At 42.0% G+C, this 14,552-nt stretch overlaps 1 protein-coding gene across 1 annotated transcript in view; it reads right to left on the bottom strand.

Annotated features, from left to right (window-relative positions):
• The window catches only part of EVA1A (eva-1 homolog A, regulator of programmed cell death), a 162,716-nt gene extending 148,390 nt beyond the window's left edge, over positions 1–14,326 (bottom strand). Inside the window, exons 1-2 of the mRNA XM_032684384.1 lie at positions 14,263–14,326; positions 5,893–6,107 (exon numbers count right to left, since the gene is read on the bottom strand). Of these exons, the coding sequence (XP_032540275.1) occupies positions 5,893–6,107; positions 14,263–14,272 (225 nt within the window). The 5' untranslated portion in view covers positions 14,273–14,326. The remainder of the gene's footprint in view (positions 1–5,892; positions 6,108–14,262) is intronic.
• Between the last annotated feature and the right edge of the window lie 226 nt (positions 14,327–14,552).

The following is a 14,552-nucleotide window of genomic DNA, read 5'->3' as shown; positions in this document are numbered from 1 at the left end:
TTGATTCAGTGACATTTCTTTGTTCAAACAGTCTTTAAGCTGTGGAGATCTAATATGCCAAATGACAAACAGTGGGTTCTTCTCCTAGTGGTACTGATGACCATTATTATTCCTTTCTATCAATCTCCTCCCTCTTTTCCCCTGACCATCGTTATTTTACAGACATTCAGAGCCATGAGAAATGGTACTTTCTTATTTCTATTGAGGCCACTTACAGCTCTGACATCAGTGGGACCATGCAATATCCTGTGACTGGGCACATTGGGAGCCATTGTCCTTTGCCTGCCAAGAAAGCTAGAGAAGTTTGGTTTGTTTCCTTCTACTTTGTATTTTACTCCATAATAATTGGAGAAAATAGAAACCTCTTTGGAAACAGTAACATCCAAACACATCTTCCAGCCCTCTCTTTCTGTAATCAACAGCTGGTCCATGCTTTGAGAGTCAAGCAGCTCCTGGAAAGTTTATCTCATCTTTCCATCAGTGAATAGGTCAGCTCCCCTCCACTGTCTGTCACAGAAACCTTCCTGGTAGGTGAAAATGAAAAAGGAGGAAAAAAGGCTCAGGGAATCCTGTGGATAGCACGCAAGGAATCTGCTCCCTTTTGTAGGGCCGCTGGAGTGACAGCGGGAGATGGTGGCAGCAAAGATGCCCTGTATCTTGCCTGAAGGACAAAAGGAAATACCACATCAGCAGCACTAGTGATTCTTGTCACCAAGGACTGGTTGTCCTGGAGAGTGCTGAAAGAGACCCAGGGCACAGGCCATGTCCACACTCCCTCCCCAAATTACTAATTTGGGAGGAGAGGAGAGGAGAGGCAGGACTCAGCTCCAGAGCACTTTCCAAGCACAACCCCTCTTGGGGAAACAAGTCACTCAGTAAAACATCGCCCTTGGAAGTGCAATTTTCAGTACCTGTATGAAGAGAAGTTAGCCTACAACATCTTTGACAAATTTCTGGGGAGCAGAAACACAACAGATTAAGCGCCTCTCCAGATCTTTCTGTTTTCCTTCCAAATAAGCTGTGGTTTTATTTTCTGTCAATTTACCAGAATGAGAATATTGCAGGTAATCTAGTAATAAGCAACAATTTTAGGCAAACCATTAGACATTCTTCCATACAGACCTTGAGTGGTTTATTGCTGAAAACAAGTGGCATCAGGAATACTGATCCAGAATTCAGCCTTCCAGTGCATCAAGAGGGCTTACAAGAGGGCTGGAAAGGGATGTTTTTCAAGGGGAAATGACCTAAAGCTGAAAAGGGGCAAGTTTAGATTAGATATTAGAAAGAAATTCTTTACTGTGAGGGTGGTGAGGCACTGGCCATAGGTTGCCCAGAGAAGCTGTGGATGCCCCATTCCTGGGAGTAGTTCAAGACCAGGTTGGATGGGGCTCTGAGCAACCTGGTCTAGTGGAAAGTGTCTTTGCCCATGGCAGGGGCGTTGAAACAAGGTGGTCTTTAAGATCCTTTCCAACCAAAACCATTCTATGAGTCTATACATGAGCAGCTGCAGAAAGCTTTATAAGCAAGCAACTCCAAACTTCTTCATCTTCAGCTGAGCATCTTCCTTCCAATATCAGTGTGGCTCTATGTATTTTTGCAGGCACAGTCAGGTACTGTGAGCTTAGTTGGGAGTGATTAGGCTTCTAATGGGATGGATTCACTTATCACGAGACACCACCAAGCAATGCAGAAAACTTAACACTTCTATTTCTCCTTAGTCCTCTGTGCCAACATTTATGTGTTCATCCAAATAAACATACACTGCTCTATGTCTGGTTAATCAGATTCATTATTTCCCAAGGGGGAAGATCTCAGGAATGTCCATACAGTGGGGAAGTGCAAATGTGTGCAGCAGAGTGACAGGTGAGAGAACCATGGCTTAAGGGAGAGGCTAAAGCAGATGACGATGATTCCCAACAGATCTCCTCAGAGTAAAAGGTGTCTCCAGATGTTCCTGTGTCATCCTCTGCTTTGCAGCAATGTAATTTAGCTTTTCTCCATACTCTCACACTAAAAAATCAGACATTGGGTGGATTAAAGCTGGATTTGACCAACCCTATCTGGGTGACATGAGAAAAACTCAATGGTGAAAGCACAATGCACAGACCTTCCAAAAATCTTCAGGCTCTCAAAATTTTTAGTTTGCATACTCAGGCCAACAGCACCTGCACAAATGCTCCAAAGGAGTAAAGGTTTGTGAGTATTACAGGTCATCACAAAGACACCAAACACATACACAGAACCATGTTAACACAGCCAAGGCAGGACAGTTTGCATTGCATGAGTTCCTCTTACCAGAGATGCCAAAGCTCCAGATATTCCTCTTCCCTGTCCCCAGTCCAGCTTTCCTGGCTGGGACAAGGACATTTCTTTCTATTACTCCACAGTCAGGAATATCCTCTGCAGGGCTCCCCAAGAAAAGTACAGAAGAGCCAATACCAGACCACACTGTTAATTATCAGCACTAGTGCCCCAAAAATTAGCTTCTGTTGTTAAAGGATGAATGCGAATTTTCTATACTTCCATCTTCAAAATATCTCAAAGGTGCTTCACGAATACAGCACAATACACTCTTTCCTTCCTGTCACTTACCTGTCACACTTAGCTCCTGGTGCTAACTCTGAGCTCCCCTGTTAAACTGAGTGGAGCAGGGGGAGAGACATTTAAAAAGCAAGTAATGTCTGGCTTTCAACACAACATTACTTTGTTGTTCTGATCCCTCCATATTCATGTGACTTGATCCAAAAATTAATAAGAGACCAACCACATAAAAGGTGAAATCCCGGTCTGAAATCCTAATCAAGGGAGGTCATTCTCCCTCTCTACTCTCGTGAGACACCACCTGGAGTGCTGGATCCAGCAATGGAGCCTTTAGCACAGAAGTGTCATGGGCCTGTTGGAGCAAGTCCAGAGGAGGCCACGAAGATGCTCAGAGGGCTGGAGAACCTTTGCTGTGAAGACAGGCTGAGAGAGTTGGGGCTGTTCAGCTGTACGGAGAGAAGGCTCCAGAGAGACCTTAGAGCCCCTTTCACTACTTAAAAGGACTACAACAGAGCTGGAGAGGGACTACAAGGTCATGAAGAGATAGGACAAGGGGGAAGGGCTTTAAATTGAAAGAGGGCAGGTTTGGATTACATATTAGGAATGAATTCATTACTCAGGGGCAGTGAGGCATTGGCACAGGTTTCCCAGAGAAGCTGTGGATGCCCCATCCCTGGGAGTGTTCAAGTCCAGGTTGGATGGGGCTTTGAGCAACCTGGTCTAGTGGAAGATGTCTCTGCTTATGGCAGGGGGGTTGAAATAAGGTGATCTTTAAGGTCCCTTCCAACCAAAACCATTCTATGGGTCTGTGATGATTCTGTCAATGTCCAAATTCTTTGTGCATTTGGAAATCTCCCACTGAATCTGACATTACGGTGTTAGAGTAAGAGAAATGTGTAGTTTGGGGTCACTGCCTTAACATCCTGGACAGGCTCTCCCAGGTGGTCTGTATTTCATTTCAAACAAAAACAAGTGACTAAAGTAAGGAATCCTGGCAGCCAATCACATAAAACTGGATTAGTAGTGGTTGTCTCAGAGTAATCAACTCTTTCTTTTCCCTTTCAACATAGAAATAATATCTGAACTGGACATTTACAGTGGAAAGAGCTTCTAAACGAGAATTTACTGTTACTCACAGCTAGTGTTTGCAGGGAACAGTATAAATAAATGCCGCTTACGCTCCCTCCAGGTCACTCCCCAGAGAAGCAGCAAATTTATACTGTCATGGGTTTGATTAAACACAGTGATTTTATATACTTAGTTTTGAAAGGTTTAGTTTGGCTGACTTTTTCAATTACTGACTAACAGAATACACACACAATTGATTCTGCCTATAGCAGCCATATATGAGTTGCAAAACCACAAAAATACACACAATTTCCTTGTCTACAGCTTTCCAATTTTCCTACACACATGCATTTCCTACCAGCAAGCTGCAGGCAGTTTGCCATTCAGCTTGTGGAGTTCCTGGCTTACCCTCCAGAGAGGCCCCACCCCCCCCCAAACTGAGAAAGAAGATGAGATTCGTCTCTGGCATTTGGACTCACCCTACCCTGTGCAAGCACAGCACATTGAGGGATCAAAGCCACAGCTGGGGCCACCAAAAAAGCACTCCAAAGAGACTCAGCAACTCACCCAAGGTCCTCCAAGACATTTGTGGCAGAACAGAGAATATTAGCTACTTTTTCAGCACATCTGCATCACCAAAAATCGGTTAATAACAGTGTTTAGTCTCAATCATGTAACAAATATACTGTACAAGGGATCTGCTGCAAGGCTACCTACAGGGAACATAATTCTCACTCAGATAAATAAGGAGTGGAAACTGCAAGCAGCATAAGTATTGGAGGTAAAGCTAATGGGTAACAGCTCTAAGGACATAAAGAGCCAAGCCAGGCAGGTAAGGATTTCTTTTAAATCCCTCCTGCACACAAAACCATGGCATGGAAAGCCTAGGGAAATATCTTCCCTGTTCTCAAGTTCTTCCAGATGCCTTAAGTAGGCCGCTCTCCCACAAGGGTTGAGGCAATGCTCAAACCCATCAATCACCCTGGTAAACTAAATGTTGCAAGTAAATTTTTCAGTAAATCAATAAAAGAAAGAAGGCAAGGCTAGCCTCTGCCAAAATTTTCAGTCCATGTTCTCCCACCCCAAAGAACACAACCACCTTGTGTCCGTTTATTATGGACTTTCGATACTGTATCTGGGAAAACTGATAAAGCACCACGTTCTCCCACAGGACAGCTCAGTCATTTGCTGTGCAGTGCAAGTGACAGGAAGGTAACTGCAAATCTGTCACCTTAAGGGTTCCACTACAGCCAAACACCAACCTTGTGCAAATTCTTGAGAACTTACCAGTGATATTTGGAAGCCAAAGCACTCACATCAACATTTAAAAAAATGCTGTAAATGTCTCTTCAAAACCCTGGATGCAGGAGTGAGAAGTGATGTGGGAAAGTCTGGCCTTTAGCCAGATTACAAAAGAAATTATTCACTAGCCCTGTAGGTTCATTAATCTAGTCTACTATAAATTTTTATTATGAGTTATTATTGATTCATAGCCATAAACACACTGAATGCTTGAGATCTTTGCCCAAAAATTTTCACAGTCCCAAATCCTGCACTTGGAAAGGCTTGTGCTTACTTCAACACCCATGAGCAGACCCCATTCATTTCAACAACATCAGCCAACTCATGTTTCTAATTTTAGTTGTTCCTACTGACAGCTGAGTAACACTGGCACCTTCCAAATAATCCTTTGATTTCCTGACGTCACACGTGCTCTTGGGAGGATACATGGAGAAAACATTCCCTACACAAATGGTCAGAGCTGCTTAACTACTAGAGGACGTTACCAGCTTAAGTGATGTATGATCACTTACAGTGGCCTAAAAGCCAAGTGAGTCACATGAAGTAGAGCCAAGGATTCTCTCTGGGTTTCAAGTTACCAAAGTAAAAGCCTCTTGAAATAGGATCTGAAGCAAAAAGAATGCCACAGCAGTTTCTGAATGTGTTGAAAAAGCTAATCATTGGAAAGGAAAACTATAAAAATAATAATCTTTAAACTCAGTAAAACATAACGTAGTCTTGCAGTGTAATGCTTTTTCAACCACATTCCTGAACTGTTACTGAGTAGATATGCAGGAAAACTAAGAAATTCATCAGAAAATCTAATTCAGTCCTGTCTAAACTACAAAGATGAATTATCCACTAAGCTGTGTGAGATGTCAGAGCTCCCGTGCTGGGTAGCCCTGCTTAATACAGGTCAGTGCAGCACCAGCACAGAGAGCTGCTGCTTGGCCAAGGAAAGATGAAGTCCGAAATGAACAGATGAATTTTAACATGCAATACCTGAAGAGAAGTGCCAACTGAACAGGCAACATCTTCTTTAATTAAAGTTGCATAGGAGTGGGGATAGCGAGAAGGACACATCTGATGGCTTGGTACAATTCGGCCATAAAAAGAAGACTGGATGCTGATGGTGGTTCTGTGAGGACATCTCAGGGAGACATATTCTCCGTCACAGGCATGGTCAGTGTAGTTCTTTAGTACCTGTGATATGTAACCTGCAAAAACCATGACAAAAAACATCATTAGTGAAAGGTAGTTAATACTGAGGTGATTTACAGCAATGCAGCCTAACAAACACAAAACTAACAGGCAATGAGGGACACAGATTTTATTACTCGTCTCACATACGTGCGAAGAAGAGACACAGTGACACGGAGATTAGGGAGGCTTGGTGATTTGACCTTCAACCATGTTACAAATCCTTATCAGAAGCAATATTTGGATACTTCAAACTCTTAGTCCCATCATACAACTTATTTACAATGGCACAATATGAGAGGAGAGTTTCAGACCACATATATGGAACAGCACCTTCACTGTGAGGGCAGTCAAGCAGTGCAGCAGGTTGCCCAGAGAAGCTGTGCAATCTACATTCTTGGGGGCTTTCAGGATCTTACTGGATAAAGCCCTGAGCAACCTGGTCTGACATTCTAGAGCAGGAGATTAAACTAGAGAACTGAAATCCCTTCTAACCTCGCTCTTCCCATAAAATTATGATCATGGGCAAGAAAGGCCCAGATGCAGAGCCACATTCCATCCTGGCACACCAGTCACATCTTTGACCTCCTTTCACAATATACCATTTAAATTCTTCTGGCTGCACCTTCTGTTCTAAGCCTTTGACACTAAAGCTTTGCTTTCTCTTCAGTTTTGCAAAGTTTCAATCTTTTTAGAAGGAAAACAGTATGCAGAACTAAATCTCTCCTTGTTTCTTAGAGGATTATGTTATCCACAGTAATAAAGTTGTTGACAAGGATAAAGTAGGGGACAAAGTCTTGTTAAAATTACACTTGAGTCACAATGGCTGATTGCTGTCAGGTTGCCATGGAAACTCCCAAGCAATTCTGACTTTGCCACACTCAGGCATGAGGGGAAACCACTGTGTTGCTGATCTGGAGAGATCTGTGGAGGGAACACAGTCAGTGTCAGCCACAGTCCCATTCAACCCCACAGTTCTCTCTGCAATTGGTTTGGAAGTCCCCTTCCCACCAACACAAGCCTATCAGCAGCCACTACACAATGCCCTGTCCCTATCCTTCTCTTCCTCTGCAGAGGATACGATAAATAATGAGAAACTAAGGGCTAGTCTGTTCATCTAAGAGAAATAAGGAATAAGAAGAGTGGGATCTTATTACTGTTTTACATTAACTAAAGATCCAGAGGAAATGGAACGAAAGAGACAGGGCATTGTGGGATGGTTGCTGGTAGACTGTTTCCTAAGAGGCAGAGTACAGAGAAAAGGCAAAACCATTAAGAGAAGCAAATAATCCCTGGACAAATACCTAAAAGGGAACCTGAGACTTCTTTTCTTTTTTTTTTTTTTTGAATTATGACTGTTCTCTTGGTGGCCCATAATCACAGAATAACTCAGGTTGCTACCTCTGCAAGTCATCTAGTCCAGCCTTCTGTTCAAACCGGAGCCAATTTAGTCCAGGTTTCCCAAGGCTTTGTCCAGTTCTGGATATACCCAAGATTGGGACCTCCACAAACTCTCTGAGCAAACTGTGCCAATGCTTAACAACTTCCACAGTGAAAAATTTTTTCATTCCATGCAATTGGAATTTCCCATGCTATGATTTTTTTTTTATTTGTTCTCTCTGTTTTTTTCATTGGTGCATTTCTGTACCCTTTGGTACCTTTCAGGGAGAAGACTGGTTCCATTTTGTCTATACCTTAAGTTAATATAAAACAGTAATTAGATCCCGCTCTCCTTATTCTTTACTTCTAGATGAACAGATCAGCTCCCTCAGTTTCTCATTGTTTATCACATGTTCCAGTACCCTTGCCTTCCTGGCAGCCAAAGACACTCTCTAGACCCTCAACACCTTGACTACACTGAGGACCCAGCTTCGTATGAGTTACCATTCATTCCTGCTTCCTCATACTCACCATCCTGCCTTCCAAGACATGACAATGCACACAGGGAAACACATGTGGTTTGAGAGAATTCACATGGCTTGCTCAGAATCATTCCCACATCAACTCTAGGTATCCTTGTAGACACACCTGTCGGGTATATTTTCCCCACTAAGATAAACGGTTGTGGTGTTTTTTCTCTGTCTCTAAAACCATATCCAGCAATTTCCTCTTACTATCCAAAATAGTATGACCTATATCCAGTTTTACTGGCAGTAGATCTGCTTCCATACCAACACTGAAACCTAGCTCAGGAGTTCTGTGAAAGAACACTTATCTGAGCAAATTTCAACATGTCTAAAACAACTACAATCACTGTTCTTAGAGATAACCAACACACAGTAATTTAGCTTCAGCATCCAAACTGCCACTGCAAAGGCTGGGTTCTCTGATTTCTCTAAATTTTAGCCTGTAGTTCTTATTTATCAGTTCTGTTGCTGCAGCGCCTCGAGGTCTGTGCCAAATAAATATTTACTCAAATCAGCATGTTAAATTCCAAGTCCTCAGGGTAGCATTTGCTCATAAGGAAAAGGTTCAGACACAGCCCGAATAATTAGATTAAGTGACAGGGCTGCATCAGATCAGGAAAGAGCACTATTTAATTTAGTACCTTTATCTCACTTGTTCAAGGAAACACTCTGGGATAAAATGAACTACTGGGGTGGATCTCCTTTCCCAGTCAGTAGAATACATGCTCTGTGGGATACTGCACACCTAGTCCCGAACTTAGATCAGCTCTTCTCCCTCAAAAGTAAAGCAACTATACAAGATGGGTATCAGGGAAAGAAAACTGCAGACTCAGAATATAACACAGAATGTTAAAACCCACTTTCCACGCTGTTACTCCAGCGCATTAGGACTTTTCCCTGAGGCTGACCTATTAGGGAGCCAAAGAAATACAACCAAAGTGCTGTCAAGACTCTGCTGGCTCCTTTGAATATTCAATTACTCTGTCAGAACAGCCATCCTAGGGCATGCCTTTCATATCGCCAATTCAGGATCAGGGAAGGTTCCAACCCCTGCAATTAGTGCACATCACTTGTTGAAACAGCTCCTTCCTTTCGTCTCAAGATATTGAAGGGATTGAATGCTTTGATGGTGACTGACTAATAATAAGCAAAGCACAATGTCTGAAACATCTGGCACTGACCACTGTCAGAGAGAAGATACTAGATCAGGCACATGCATGGTCAGAGGAGATGATGTTCTTCAAAGAGCAAAAGGAAGTGCCTGTAGAGAATTAATGGGTTTTTTTTCCTCTTTAAATGTCCCAGATTTGTACTACATCATCGGTAGTTCTTTTGAATGCATTGGCATTTCATTACCCACTGATTCACAGTTCGCTAACCCAAAATCCAAATTATTTTCAGGACCCTTGCTGATTTTTCAGTAACAAGTCTCCAAGCGACCTTTTGTACCATTACATGCAGTACCAGGGAGGGAATTACTGGGATGCTCCTTAGTGAAAGAAGGTGCTTGAGGACTTTAATGGCACTTGTATACCACGGTAAGAAGCACTCCATAAGTACACAAGGAAGAGCTTACAAAGCTCTTTGGCTCTTTCCTGGAAAGCATGAAAAAATCTCTTGGATGGCTGCAAGAACCTATTTTGGGTTAGTAAAATGATACAGCAGATCACCAGTAGTTATTCATAGGCCACAAAATATGGCAGTCAAGAAACTGAGATGTAAAGGTGTTATCAGATGATGTCATCATTCCCACTCAAGTTTATGTCTCTGCATCATTATCTGGGATATAAGCTGCAGCCTTACAAGTGTCTGCTCCAAACAAAGATAAGGCAGGCTACTTTTAAAGATGACCAAAGACATCTGCTATTCCTTACTTCATCCATAAATTCTAGAATGCGAAATCACCAGTGTCAGGTCTAGGACCCGAAGGCAAGGAATTATTTGAGAAAAATATTCTATGATTCTAAGATCCCATCTGTACTTCTACAGACAAATGTACTCTGTATTGTCTTGGTTCATCTTGGAATGGAAATGACATAAATTCTCATTATTTTATGAGGATTTTTTTTGTTTGTTCACTAATCTGCCTGTCTAGGGAAGACAATATTAAAGCAACAGGTAATTTGAGCTTCTCTTTAAAAACATATATTTCATTTCAAAATATGGTAAAAGCGTAAAAGAAATCTAACACATTAAGCTCACCAAAACTTTTCCAAATGCTACATGTTTTGAAAACCTGGGATAACAAAAGCAATTACAAAATATTTTGGGTTTAGCACTTCTCTTTTTTTAAGGACTGTGTCAAGGACATGGAATCTTTGATGGTAGGCTTTCTTACTCCCAAATTAAGCCAATGTATAGGACTCAAGAGCTAAACATCTCCTTGATTCAGAAGACCGGTATCACTACCAAAGAGGGGATTTGCATTCTGAAGACAGAATAAACAACCAAAAGAAACACATCACAAAAATGATAGATCATTTTTCCCTCTAACAAGAAGGAAATGTTCCTTTCAAACACCACTTGCAATTTATTTTTCCAAAGTGCAGAGTTTGCCTCCTATCAGTCATCAGCAATTATTCTTCACTAGTCACCAAACACAATGCTTAATGCTGACGGTAACTTTATCCCTCCCAGTAATGTCAGCTCCCAAGAATGATTTGAACTATTGCCTCTACAGGAAACTGTTTCTCAGTTCTCATCCAGCAGTCAGTTCTAAACTTTAACGCATAGGCAAGGTAGAGAAACATAACAGCTTCATACAGAATATCGTCATTTTACAGAAACTGTAAATCTAAACATCATCCTTTACTTACTTTCATGGAGCTATAGCCCTACCTTTTTGAAACCAAAGCAGTTGATGAAGTGGTTCACAGGAGCACAGATGGTATAATAGAGTCCACTCCATTCAGAAGTAGGATAATACACCTTCCAGTAGGTAAAGGGGGCTTACAAGAAGACTAGAGAGTGACATTTCACAAGGGTATGGGACAAGGCAGAATGGCTTTAAACTGAAAGAGTCTCCTCTTAGGAAGAAATTCTTTACTGTGAAGGTGGTGAGGCACTGGAACAGGTTGCCCAGAGAGGTTGTAGATGCCACAACCCTGGAGCATCCCAGACCCTGAGCAACCTGGTCTAGTGGAAAGTGTCCCTGCTCATGGCAGGGGGGTTGAAATGAGATAGCCTTTAAGGTCTATGATTCTAAGAGTCTATGATAATAGTAGAGCACACAAACACTCATCCATATATCCTATTTAACCATAAACCACACTGCTTGTCTAAAACCAGTAAGTCCTCTTCTCCTGTTTCCACTATAAACAGTTCCAGTTTTGCTTGACAAGGCACATAGCAACAGATCAGCTCACCAATCATCAGAACAAAAATGTCATCTTCCCCAGGAAACATCTGTGTGGGAACATGCTGGAAGAATAGAAACAATCACAATCACAATAAAACCAACTCTTTTTACAGCTTGGATATGATCCAAACCTTCTAATAAATTACAAGAAAAATCAAAGGATTCTAAGGGTTAATGAACTACTACATATAATTAAAGCCAGAGCCTCATTAATATCTGCATCAAGCTATATCCAAGCTATTGTAATGTCTTCTTAAAATATCCCATTTTGAGCTCTTGTGGTTAAAAATACAGAAGTGCATACATATCATAGAGAAAAATCAATCTCATGAAAAAAGACATTATACTTAGAAATAAGCTATTTTCTATTATCTGAAACACATGAAGTCACTGAAATTAACTGCGCTAGTCAATAAAGTATTCCCTTGTTGCTGGTTGACACATATTCTTTTATTTTTAATCCTCTTATTTTCCAAATCCATATTGCTTTTTTCAGTATCTACTGTTATTTTCTTCTAGTTTCCTCAGCTTTCTTGTAGATGTTTTAGAGACACAATGCAAAACAGAACTTTTTATCAGGCAAGAGCTTAATTGGACACCTTTCTGGAGCTCAGACTACCCCTAAACCACAGTTTTTCAGGTAGGCTATGGATTGGAGAATTTCAGCTTATTCTTTATATGCAGAGCACTGATACCCATAACATCTCACAGAAACAGTGCTAAGGCAGTGGAATCGAGTGACATGCCATGAGGATGGGCCAACAGGGCTGAAATGTGACCCCAGGCAAGGCTTGAAGCCAGAGCAGGGAACTCAATGAATGCATTTCATACCAGGCATTACTGATAATCCTGTGGTTGCAGCAGTAAAAGCAGCTCTCTCAAATCACAGAGCAGACTACTAGGGACAAATAGGGTTTGTTTTGCTTTGTTACTAATACAGGAGATTAAAACTTGCTATTACAGACCTTCTACAGAGAGATTTGCTTTCACTTCAGCTACTCCCCAACCCTTTCACCTTTCAGACACAGTACAGCTCTGACTAAACTTGAACGTGTTGTTAGCATATTTAGGAAAATATTCTTATTTTAAATGAACAGTTCCTTGCCCGCTATCTGATATTTTGTGCTGCAGTTATGGCCCCAAATAGCATCCAGTGCTAATTCATAAGTATGGCTTTGAAACAAGAGGGAATTTAGAACTGCAGCTGACTGCCAGCATTTCAAGGCTAAACAAGGTAAGGTTTTGTAAATGCTGAGCAGTATTTCATAGGTCTCCTGGGTTTGTGTAAGGATGAGAAGGTACTGGAAATTAGATTGATGAAGGCTAGGGGTGACAGGAATGAATTACGGTCATTTTCAACTCTGCAGGCTTGAATATTACACAGATACTATTGAGGATTATTGCTAATTAATCCCTTAAATTCCCTAACTGTAAACTCCTACAGAATTTAATAAAACACTTTAGCCTTTCCACAAACTGTTGGAGTTACTCTGGAGAATTTAATAAGCAACTTGAACTGCAAGTATTTGGGGTCTATAACTTTTAACAGTTGGTCTAAAAATTCGATACAAAAATCTTTTTTGCTATTTGAACATCATCTTAGATGATTTTCTTAAAATGTCCCTTAAATCCATGGTTTCTTGAGAACTTACTTGTTTTCAAAACAGATTTTAAAAGCCCTTATGGGTAGGGAGGTTTATTTTTTTTCTGATCTTCCATATTTTGAAAAGGGAACTGAGCAGTTTATAAAAAAAATATAATTTTTTTTAATGCTTGTCTTTCTAGAATCAGGGAATATTTATCCCGGAAGGACCTCCTGCAGGTCACCTAGCCCAAACTGCTGCTCAGATTAGGGCTGATATCAAAGTGAGATCAAGCTGCTCAGGACTCTGTTCAGCCCTAAACAAGGGCTACCAAGGACAGTGACCCTCCAGCCTCTGAAACACCCATGCCAGGGTTTCACCATCCTTCTCATTCAAATGTTTTGTCAAATAAGTGCTCAGAATTTTCCCTGTCCCAACTCATGTCTCTTGCCTTCTGCTTTTTTAGTCTGCACCTCCATGAGGAGCCTAGATTTGATGTATCTATACCCATTTTTAGGATGCAGAAGGAAGCATCTGGATACTGCTCAGCCTTCTCTTCTCTGCCATCCCCTCCTACACCATGTTCTTCAGACCCAAACTGTCCTACTGGCCCTCCCCTGGACTCCCTCTAGTTTGTTTTTCTTATAATCATGTACCAGTATCATGACCTGTAATTCAAGGGGCTCACCCTTCACCTCCTTTGAATTTACGGAATATTTAAAAAACTCTTGTTTCACTATCTGTATGGTTGCAGGCAGCCATGATGTTGAAGGAAATTTGACAGCACAGAGAATTTGGCTGGAAGGCACTGCACCAGGACTTTGCCAACTTGCCACCCTCTCTCCAGCTACTTATTCCTGCTCCCTTATTTCAGATAAAAGCCTGTCCCAATGATCTATGTTCATGTGCATGTATGGGGGTGACAGCAGCCAGAGTTGGACCACAGGTCAGAGGGTCCATGATCGTGTTCTGCCACCGGAGCAAGTGAGGGTGTGCAGTGTGTAGGTCCGTCCACCTGTGATCACCAGTGACTATCAAGATGGACTAGCTGGCAAGGAGAATAAAAGCTCTGGGAACCAGATATGAAAGAAGCCAAAAGTCTGGGTCAAATACTGGAGAGACCAGAGAGGATGTGAGTTGTCAACAGGAGAGGCCGGGAGGTTCAGGCTGGGGAAGACCAGGCCTCAGAGAGTCAACTGAGAGACCCGTCTGCACACACACGTCTGTGTGTGAGGGGACTAAGGATGAGAGACCCCTGTGCCAGCTGCTGCATGGACTGTCTAAGGATCCACAATGACCGTATGTGTGCATATTTTCTACTAACAGGCTTTCATCCTGCTCAGCTGGAGAGGGGAACAGGATGAGGCCACTGGTGCTTTTTGTGTTTGCGTGAGTCCCAAGTGTTTCTGCCTGTGATCTGCATGGCCTGGCAGACTCACACTGTCAGGAACAGAAGCTCAGCATCCCAGCTGCCCACACCTGGGGACACAGGGCTGTTTGCTGCCCTGCCTCTATCAGGATGACAGATTTGGCAACTCCTAACACTTCCCACTAAAAATTCCATGTGTGTGTACATGTGTATATATACAAGTCCAAGAAGCATTTGGACAACGT

This window comes from Chiroxiphia lanceolata, chromosome 3, assembly GCF_009829145.1.
Source record: "Chiroxiphia lanceolata isolate bChiLan1 chromosome 3, bChiLan1.pri, whole genome shotgun sequence".
NCBI lineage: Eukaryota > Metazoa > Chordata > Aves > Passeriformes > Pipridae > Chiroxiphia > Chiroxiphia lanceolata.
Note: the sequence above shows the minus strand (reverse complement) of the source record. Positions and strands in the feature narration are given on the sequence as shown.